The sequence below is a fragment of the Xyrauchen texanus genome, chromosome 50 (assembly GCF_025860055.1).
Source record: "Xyrauchen texanus isolate HMW12.3.18 chromosome 50, RBS_HiC_50CHRs, whole genome shotgun sequence".
Lineage (NCBI taxonomy): Eukaryota > Metazoa > Chordata > Actinopteri > Cypriniformes > Catostomidae > Xyrauchen > Xyrauchen texanus.
The window spans coordinates 14817587-14828788 of NC_068325.1; the positions used below are offsets into that span (position 1 = coordinate 14817587).

At 41.2% G+C, this 11202-nt stretch overlaps 1 protein-coding gene across 1 annotated transcript in view; it reads right to left on the reverse strand.

Moving 5' to 3' along the window:
* frem1b (Fras1 related extracellular matrix 1b) overlaps positions 1–7529 on the reverse strand; it is a 31783-nt gene extending 24254 nt beyond the window's left edge. Inside the window, 9 exon segments of the mRNA XM_052124560.1 lie at positions 148–492; positions 2187–2318; positions 2410–2518; positions 3303–3626; positions 3742–3941; positions 4304–4587; positions 4708–4802; positions 5561–5814; positions 7511–7529. Coding sequence (XP_051980520.1) covers positions 148–492; positions 2187–2318; positions 2410–2518; positions 3303–3626; positions 3742–3941; positions 4304–4587; positions 4708–4802; positions 5561–5794 — 1723 coding nt within the window. The 5' untranslated portion in view covers positions 5795–5814; positions 7511–7529.
* Positions 7530–11202: the final 3673 nt, after the last annotated feature.

An 11202-nucleotide genomic window follows, 5' to 3' on the forward strand; every position in this document is an offset into this window, starting at 1 on the left:
AACGTAAGTCACCTCAGACACATCAATAGGGGTTAGGTTAGTTCCTTTCAAATCGATAAAATTCAGAAGTTATTTTTATTGTACTGATACATTTTTCTTCTGGCATTGACAAAAATACAACCCACTTTGCCATTAAAGCCCACTGACCTGGTTCATGTGGAGATGTTTTTTTGACCAGCTCTCCAGCTCTGGGAAAAGTAAGCAGTTGATACTGAATGTAGTCATCACTGGAATCCAAGTCTGAGGCCATTAGCATATACTCCTCCACCCTAACAGAGCCACCCTCTTGGACCTCAAAGGCAACGTTATTGATTAAAAAAGGAGGGGTGTCATCTTTTGGAAGAATGTAGATGGGGAATTTGTGTCTGATGCTGTGGCGACCATCTGTGATTCGGAAGACGATGTTGTCCCTGGTGGTGTCGCTGTCAGAGTGGTGATAGATCACAACTCCCTCTCTGAGATCCTTCACCTTGAACATGAAACCTTTGCCACCTTGGGATAAATGAGAATAAACATTTGTTAGACCAGTGGTTCTCAACCAGAGGACCTCAGCATACTTCTAAGGAACTGTTCTCACAGAATGTGTTTTGCATCTGCTTAAACTGTTTTGTTATATGCTAAAGCTATCATTAGTGTGAATTGTCTGCTTCTACAGTGGGTATTTTCTTTAAGTCAACTACTTTCAGAGCAACAGTTTGAAGCGAATATTGCAGAAGTAAGATTATGTCAATGCACTTACAGCAACTCGTCTGAATAATAACACATCCAGTTTAATGGCACAGACTTTTTTTTTTAAACATTAGATGGTAACCAAAAGGTTGAAAACCAGTTATCTACTATATTCAGAGCTCCATTACACAAACCTGTATTAATCAGTTCTAGCCCTCCCAACAGAATTAGGATTTGGCCTGTTTGAATGTTTGATGAATGACATTCCAGGTTAAGGCACACACCCCTTGTGAAAAAGAGAAAGAAAGAAAGAAATATGGCGTCCTTCCCAAGCAATGGCTGCCATTCACCGTGAAGCTGGGCTCCGCCTGCTTGCCAGGTAGACAGAAGGGCAAGGCCACCAGATTGAATGATTACTGGTTGCACAGCAAACCTAATTAGCAACGTTATCAGGGAGAAAATGGCCACAAGTCCAGTGGAGAAGCAACTAAGTAATTGGGCCCAAAGGTGGCTGTGGGCATCAGGCCCAAAAAAAAAGGAAGCATCATATCAACACTCAACGCAAGAGGACATTGGGTGGAAACAGAGGCAGCTGGCCATTTGGCCGAAGGCATTGGACTAACTCTGTGAGGACTTTCCCAAGTGTCGGGAGTACCTGATTTAGAGGAACAGGTGATCAATTCCCAATCCCATCTAAGTTCTCAAGAGAGACCAGTCCATTCTGGACCAAACTTACTACTCTGCTCAATCACACTGAACTTACAGGTGCTTTTGGATTGGGCGGAGTGGAATTGGAGCCAAAGTTATGAAATTATTCTATTCTCAGCCAGAGGGATCACAGATCCATATGTAAACCTCAAAAACATAAACAGCAATTAAAGGAATGGTTTGGCTTAAAGTGTGAGCAGTTGTTTGAGAAGGCTAGAGGCAGATGCTGATCATGTGGTCTTCTGTCAGGGAATGACACAAGGCATAGGGCCTGGAATTGTGCACTACCTCCAAACCAGGAATCGCAAAACAACCTACCACAGCTTCTATGGGAGAACACATTCAGCGAAACATCGCATTCAGTCCATAATAAAAATCAAAATTTGGCCTGTTCTTTTCTACAAACCACAGATTGATTTTCATATAGTGTTCCAGAATCTGAACCCAATCATTAATGAGAATAATTGTGGTTCACCCCAAAAATGTATTTATTCGCCCTAAACTAGAATTAGCACTCTCGTGAAAATTGGATAAGATGTTACGCACAGTTGTTGCGTGTAGCACTTCACTTTGCATACTCATGAAAACAGAACCTTACACTTTATGAGACTTACTATGACACATCCGTGGGGTAAAAGGCCATGGGAATTGCATTTGGATGTAAACAGATGTCACAATTTTCATTTTTGGGCAATCTATCCCTTTAAGTGCTATGACTATGTGAATAATTTAGTCTTATCTGCTGCACTTGGTTAGTGATATTGGAATTCTGTGGTAAGAGGCACCGAGTAATGGTAAACATCCTTTACCTCTAACACTTAAGTGTCCATTATAGGGGCCATCCACAGCTATTAAGGTGACAGCATGTATGTTGTCATTATCAACAATCTGTAAGTGCTCCCAAGTGATTGGTCTGGATTGGCCTTCCAGTAGATCCAACCCTGTAAGAATGCAGATGTTTAGCTTCAGTCTCCCATTTAAATGATAATTATGTTTAGTAGATTTATTAATTTAGCTAATATGCTGATTTACCCATATTCCAAGACACTCGAGGGGCATTGGTCTCTGCGGTGCGGATAGAGATGTGCAGTAAGATAGGAGGACTCTCTGCAAATGAGCCATCAATGGCCTGAAACTCAACCTGCACAACAGATAAGGTTAAATTAAAGGACATGGATAATAGGCAGTATATTATGGGATGAACACTGAAATGAACTTCATTGGAAATTTGTGGCTTTTAGTCCATGTCTATTAGCTTTAAATCCATCTATATGCTAGTGTACTCAGTTACAGAATTTTAGCATTTAAAATGTAGTCTTTCTCTTAGAAAACAGACCAAAAGTACTGATGGCTCATCCTGCACTACACAGATTTTGTCCAATTAAATGCTCCCTAAAATGAGAATGCCCCTATAGGCTATTTAAACAAAAGGGACGAGCATTTTAAAATGTCCCACCAATAGAAAATACGTCAACACAGGAAAGAAAGCTGCACTTGTCAATAATTTTATGAGGTCTTCAATATATGTAGCTTCCCACAATTTTTTGGTCATCTTGAAATACTAAACTAATATTTTTGATCTCATGGTTTGATTGCATCGAAAGGAGTCAGTTGAGGTACTTTGGGCATCTGATAAGGATGACCTCTGGGCGCCTCCAGCTGGGAGGAGGCCTCGGGGAAGACACAGGACTAGGTGGAGAGATTACATCTCCACACTGGCTTGGGAACGCCTCGGGGTCCCCCGTCAGAGCTGGTTAATGTGGCTGGGGATAGGGAAGTTTGGGGCCCCCTGCTGGAGCTGCTGCCCCCACGATCCGACTTAGGATAAGCGGTTGAATATGGATGGATGGATGGATGGATGTTTTGATTGCAATTTATTTGGTGTAGGTAAAAGGTACAAATTGCCTACTTCGTTGTCAACTAACCTCATAGTTTCTTCTAGCTGTGTGGCTGCTGTTTGGAGGCTGATATGCAATTTTTATCTCATTTAGATCTTCCCATGAGAAGGAGGAAGCAATTTTGGTGTGATCATCCAGGTGAGTTATGTATCCCTCTGCTGGAGGTTTGGTTATATTGAAAATCAACTGGGCCTGAGGGGTCTCATCATCTTTTGCATCAAGTGCCGCAGTCGTCATGGGGGTCAAGATGAATTGATCTACCTCCAAGATGAACGTGGACATGAAGGCAGCATGGGGAGCTTGATTCTGCATGGCCCCTTGGATCAGTACTGGTAACCAGATTCTCTCAGTCTAACCAAGAGAAAGGAAAGGGAGGACAGGAAAGTGAAATGGATTGTATGGAAATGGATATCCAACAATTGGGTACTTCTCTTATGTTTTATATGATCATGATTGTCATGTTTACCTCCAACAAAGCTCGAGAGGTCTGGTCCCTAAACTCCACCCTGATTGGAATATAATCAATCTCAGGTGACGGAGGACTGAGGTGCTGGTACTTCAGACCTGAAGTAAGGAACTCAGTGCAGTCAGTCTTCAAGAACTCTACTTCCCTTGTGTTGTAGTCACAGGCTTTGTTTCCTGGACAGGTGATTCCAGTATGGCGTCCTTAAAAGGTTTGAAGGCAAAGATGAAAGATTTAAAGGGATAATTCACCCAATAATTACAATTCTGTCACAATTATTTTCACCGTATTGTTGTTACATAGCCGTATGACAGTTGAGGAATTCCTGGTAATACACGGTTGCACTTCACCTCTGTCATTCGGAGCATGTGCACAACACAAAGGCCAATTGCAGTCCGATTAATGTGTATACATTCCGAACAAAGCCGGTCTACCATTGCATTATCTAAGTCTGTTAGTCTGATTTTCCAAGAATCACCTAAATTTTTTAAAATCTGAATGAAAACAGACCTTTGAAATTGCATGTTCAGGTAGTGTACTTAGCTTTGTCATGTTCATGGAATACCTTTTCTTGGTCCAGGCTCAGGGGCCTGCATTGTTTCAAGATGGTCTTCAATGACCAGATGACCAAGCATGGAGACATTGATCTCAGAGCTTAGGAGTCGGACAGTGCAGCTCGTGCCAGGCTGGGTTTTGAAGGTAAGGACACTGCTATTGATGACATTGGAGAGACCATAGAATTCTGGAACCACCAGAGGAATGCTTCCAAGCTCTGTTAGGCTTCTCTGAGGTTCCACCACATTTACCCTTAGAAGGACAGACTCAACGAATGTCTCAGTGTCTGTAAACCTGAGTAAATGTATAGAAAAATGTGTTCGGAAACATTTTGGTATGGAAATTACATTAGGTCTCAATGGCTTTTGCAGCCAGTGATGGAAAATGAATAATCATGATCACTCAAAGTCTCACCTATATACCCTCAACATGACGGTATCCTCATCTAGAAGTGGGCTGCCATTGTGGACGTACTTGACCTCATCAGGTAAGAACTGGCAGTCAAATACCTGGAAAACAAACGTTAGCTCAAGAACTCAATCTGTACATCCTGAAGTAAATAACTGCTTGCAAGACCACAAAATAGAAACTTTTAAGCAAGCATAAGTTTTAGGCTATGGTTTTACATAAGTGAAATGCTGCATCAGAACTACTTTTCCATTGCTGTGATTATAAATGTGTGTTTTCTGTTGTCTATCTATGACAATAAACACACTATGTGTTAGACTAGCAGTATTAAAGCATCTATATGGTTAAATATATGCAAGAAAAAGACTGATCGGAATTCAGTATGCAAATATTACGATTTATTATTTTATTAGAAGTTATATTTGCAAGAATTCTTGTTTCAGTGCAAGTATAATTGTAATCAGTGGGAGACTTTCAAACTTGAACCCTAAATTTCTTAGAATTAATAAGGTTTACTACATATAACAGAAGGAATATAACAGAACATGTTTTCTTGAGACAAGGTTCCTGCTTTTATCTTGACATGGCATCTAAAAAACATGTTTGCTCTGCACAAGATGAGATGTGGACAAAAACCAGTGAGATGTGGCCCATTGGCCTAAAATGGCCATCTAGAACATGTTTATAAAGAAAACAACTGAAATGCATACCAGATGGTTGCAAAACACATTTGGTGTGAACAGCTCCTAAGGCTTAAATTCTCAATGAACACGGTTGGAATGGAGTTAGTAAATTAAGTGGTTTAGGAATTCAGTGCAAAATATTAATACTTGCTTTTTTTAATAATTTGTTCGGTTACCTGAGGAGTGAGCTTTCCCACTCTTTGCGTGATGGGCTCAGTGACCACCACTTCCACCTTACAGGCTTCAGATATCCCATCCGTGTGCAACTGAAGTTCTTCATCTGTTACAAACACAGACTGGCCCCTGGCTACCCAAAGACCGGTGTTTAACCGAACCATACTTGAACTTTGTACATGTGGCCAAAGGTGACACAAGGTGAACAATGTCAAACCGAGGAAGGCCACCCCCATCTTTTCAGGCAGTTCAGTTGCTTTAGCAGGACAAACGACAGGTTCAGTTCGGATTTCAGTTTATTTGAGATTCAAGAAAATCTTCTTTAGATGATCTGCCTTGCTGACATCTCAAACTGTATGCTGTTGATATGAATACTTGAGGGAAAACAAATCAAACGAATGAGTGTTAAATAATACAAATATTTTTAGACCCATTAGTAAGTATTTAAATCTGTACCTGGAGGCTCCACGTAGCCTATTTATCTATTGTATAAGCAACAAAACTTTTCAATGATTTTGCTCTGAACTAAAACATCATGGGAAAGAAGGGGTTAATCAGCCTGCAACTGGAAATATAATCAAGACAAGCATCAAAGGAGTATGTGAACCGCAGTCCTGTTATTTCCTATGCAGCCAAACTCTAAAGAAACCCAGAGCTCACAGGTGCTATTGCGCTAAGAGAGAAGATTGACGTCCGTTGTAAGTTCATTAACGCTATGAAAGAAGCTTGTTCCCAGTGGCATGCATGTTCACGCTAGAACTTGTGCTTTTTTATTGCTAAAAAAGGTTACCAATTTCTTGCGTGAACACAAGTGCCATTGTCAGGGGCGGAGCCAGGAGTTTTTCAAAGGGGTGGCCAGGCAGGGGCAAGTGATCAGCCGGTGGTGGCACAGAAATGTTCGGTCAGCATTTTATATCTTCGGATTGTGTGTGTGTGTGTGTGTGTGTGGGGGGTTACCTCTAAAGAACTAAACTAAAACAGCAATTGTGTGTGGGGTGGCCAATGGGGTGACCAGGCTTCGGTCAATGGTGGCCACGGCCACCCCTGGCCACCCCATAGCTCCGCCACTGGCCACTGTGAATTAGCTTCTCTCATAGCACTTATGAACATGCATTGGATGTTCACTAAAAACTTGCTTATATTTCGTATGCCTTCAGAAGAGTATGATGCTTGCAGGATGCGTGACGCAAATTTCATCAGCAGCAGAGTGCTTGAGCACTCAACAAGCGCAGCCTGATTTTTCTAACAGTGTGTTTTTGGATGTGCAGAAAGCTCATGTGCCTGGAATTATATTAAGAAATGAGTGATTCCACAAGGAGGCAACACTCACATTTGATCTCAAAATGATTTAATTGCCGCTAAACAAAAGGAGATGAAGGTAAAGACAAAAACAGTGGATGTGTTCTTAAAAATAATTAAAACAGCGACAGTTACATTTCAGTATAAGTACTTGTACCTTTCCTGCTCGATGAGTGACTTGCAGTTTATCAAACAAGTTTCACACCAAATTAAGTCTTACCTCATGGTGCAAACTTCATGTCTCAAAACAGTTTTGTTAACAATTCGACGTTTGAGAAAATGAGCCTCAATACTCAAAGTATTTTAGAATCGAAAACATCAAAAATCATTCATCAAGAAGACTTACAAAAGACCCTGCATGTTTAAGCATGATTCAGCATCGACTACATGTACACTACTGACGATAGAAACATTTGCTAACATGTTCAAACAAATGAAAATGCCTGCAGCCCTGTAACTTTACAAATAGACAATAAAACGCTTTAAGGGAAAGTTGCTAACTCATAAACCTCAACTCTTGTTAAGAGAAGCCAATAAACCTGCGAGAAAATGGATGTGAGATTTACATTCAAATGTCCTTTTTTACAATGCTTTATCAGTCTAAAACAGAACAGAGGATGGACAGAGATAATATAGAAGCATTGTTAACATACCTACAGATGAATCCACGCTTGGCCTTTAGTTCCCCCAGTCTGTGCAGACTAACAGAGCAGGAATCCTGTCAGTTCAGCCTTCCTCACCGAGCTCAGAAGGTCTACCCTCAACTGCCCCCCTGCTGAATAAGACCACAAAGAACAATTACTGAAAAACAAGCAGACACAGAAAGAGAGAGAAGGAGTGAAAGATAAGAACAAAAGAGGACTGTCACATCTGTTTGCATTTGCCCTCTCGTCCTAACTTTACACAGAGCAAAACCCAGCAGGAGGAAAAGGAAAACACTCGACAAAAGGGGAGGAAAAGTTAGATCCGCAAACACAGGAAATGTGCAGAGCAGTTCCAAAAGTTTATACTTCTCTGTTCACCCGTCCTCACAAACCCAGATGTTGTTATTCCCTAAAGATGGCAAACTTCAGACCTCACTGCTTTACAAAAGAGCTCTAAAGACGAAGAAGGTAACGAAACAAGAGGCTGGTTCATGAGTGAGCAGCTACTTTAAACAAATGAGATTAGCCATAGCTTTGAGAATATATTCAACTTTTGAAATGTTCGAAAGGCAAACCTGATAGCAGGAGCTTTGATGTTTTATTACCCTGCAGCCTTCATGAAAGGAAATGGAAGTTGAGTTTTGTTGGGTGGGTGGGGGCAACAGAAGTACTCTTAACACATAGGTGTTTTGAAAAACTGCAGCCTGTAGACAGCCACACTCACATCATTCTCAAACACCCTTTAGTATGCCTACACGCACCTTCCTCTTGCCCTAGGCTGACCTGGGGGACAAAGGCATGCCTCTCCCCTGCTGAGCAGCTCCGGTCAGCTCGAGACTGATAAATGTGGGCTGGCCACTCATGTCTACCCCCTGCTGCCTCTGCATGGGGCTGAGAAAAACTCTTGGCATCCGTGCGACTTGGTTTGTTTCTATTTTTAATATGCAATTCCAAAGAAGAAGAGCTAGTGGACCGATTACAAAAAGAGAGGTTGGAATCATACATGATGAAATAGTGAAAATAAGAAGTAAATTCTACATAATTACTGTACTCCATTGATTCAAATATGTAAAAATTAATGCTCTTAGCTTAAAAGTAAATATTATCTATAATATAATTTATCTTTACAATGCATCATCGGTTTGTAGGCTTGCTCACACACACTATTTCAGTTCTGCCCCCCAAATTTTCTATCGGACTGAGGTCAGGTATTTGTGATGGCCACTCCAATACCTTGACTTTGTTGTCCTTAAGCCAATTTGCCACAACTTTGGAGGTATGCTTGGGGTCATTGTCCATTTGGAAAACCCATTTATGACCAAGCTTTAACTTCCTGGCTGATGTCTTGAGATGTTGCTTCAATAAATCCTAAACATTTGTGAAGTGCACCAGTCCCTCCTGCAGCAAAGCACTCCAACATGTTGTGGGGGGACTGGTGCTTTTAGACCCTCTTGATCAGCTAAATCTGTCTTAGATTTGATAAGAGACACTATCTGTCCTGCCCTAGATACAAGTATCAAATTTGAAACTACAAGTATCAGGAAATTGCCAATAACGAAAACACGCTGATACCAGATTAGTCCAACAAGTTTGATAAACTACTTTCAGGCTGATTTCTCACATGGCCCTTACTTCTAGCGCTTCTTAACCTATATATCCTGTTTTTTTAATGCTTAAGAGTCCCAACAGTGACTGGTGGAGAGCTTATATTCTCATACACATGTCAAAAAGTCTCCTAAGAGCTGAAGTGTTATACCACATGCTCTAATGAAAATACAACTTGTTGACCTGCCCTAGTCTGAATCTTGCATTTCCTTGTTGTTGACAGCAACTCTTTCTTGCTGGATGACTTGGAGCTTGTGTAAACCTGCTATTTTAAGGCATTTTTGCAGAAAACTCTCTGTAACAGTTAAACGATGACAAAGGAGGAAGCTGGTACTGGCTTGACAATCCACTTAAGACTTTAATTACACACAACAGTACTATACTTTTCAGTGTCACACATAATACACTGAAACACATCACTTTTAACTGACATGTCGAAACGCACACACACACACACACACACACACACACACACACACACACACACACACACACACACACACACACACTCAGTCAGTCAGCTCTGTGCATCTCTCTCTCACCTCATTCACCACTTATCTTCCCGGTCTCACTCTGCCCAGACACCGCTCGGTCCCGCCCTGCTCGCCACTCTCTCTCTCTCTGACTCAGTGAGCAGTTGATTAACAGATCTGGGGCCGCACACAGACAGAGCTGATGGTGCCGTCTTGTCAGTTCTAATTTATCCACCACTGCATACAATCAAGAATGTGCCGAGGCATGTTTAATGAGACCCTGACTCAAAACACAGTCCCTTGTTTCTAGCTCTGACTGGGCTGTTTGGTGAAATTAGTTTCCACTCTGTCTTTTGCTTAAACACATCTTTTAAGGTGTTTCTTGTTGAACTTTCTGATTGACAATGTTTAAGTCCTGAGGGTGTTTTTAAAGATATGCTGTTTCAGATGTATACCCAAAATGAAAGGCTTATAAAACTCGAGGAGGGTCAAGTGTTTGGTATCATTGTAAGGAAAATGTTTCCAATTTTTTAATGATGTAGATCAGGGGTCGGCAACCTGTGGCATGCGTGCCAGCATTGTCATGTGGAGGGTTAATCACTGGCATGCCAGCAACGGCGAGAGAGGAGTAGACTATTTTATTTAGATGAAATTCCACACCTGCATTCCAATTTACATCTTGATGTAATCCTTCCTCATGATCACACAAAATGTTTTCATGAGATGAATGGGAGACTAAACAAAAAGTTTAAATGTGATGAGACTGCAGTTCACCCAACAGACCATGCAGCCATTTGCGCATCATGAGCCGGCAGCGCTTCGCTTTCCCACTTTGCTTCAGTCAGGCTGCGTATTTCTTTGTTTCTTTTTGCTTTCAGAACAACACGTGATGTAATAAAACACCACTATTAATCCTTGAGGTTCCAACCCAGCACACAGGTATACCCTCCTTTAACCAGTCACACTCAAAATTACATTAAAAGATTAAAAGCGAAAACATAAACTCACAGTGTGGAGTTAAAATATATGAGTCTATTCAAAATATAAATTAAACCTGGAAATAAAGTTTTAGTATAGTCATATAGGTTGCCGATCCCTGGTATAGATTACGATTCATTCTGAGACCCAGCCAAAGAAACTGCTGAAAAAAATAATTTTCTTATTTCACTTCTTATATCTCTGGGTGTAAATAAGGTGGCTCTGAAAAACTGCTTTTGTTGATTTTGCTATGTTTTTTGTTCCCAATCATGTCAGCTGTAACCAAGAAATGTTTTGTGTTGTTACGACAAAGCAATCAAAAGTTATAGCATTAAAATATATTTTATCCTAGTATTCAAAAATGCAAACAAATAATCAATCCACACATCTTATCACGTGGCTTGTTGAGCGTATTACCACGGAGATGTGGTGCGTGTGGAGGCCCACACTATTCTCCATGGCATCCACACACAACTCACAACGGTCCCCACAGAGTGTGAGAACCACACATTATAGCGACCGTGAAGAGGTTGCCCCATGTGACTCTACCCTCCCTAACAACTGGTCCAATTTGGTTGCTTAGGAGACCTGGCTGGATTCACTCAGCAAGCCCTGGATTCGATCTCATGACTCCAGGGGTGGTAG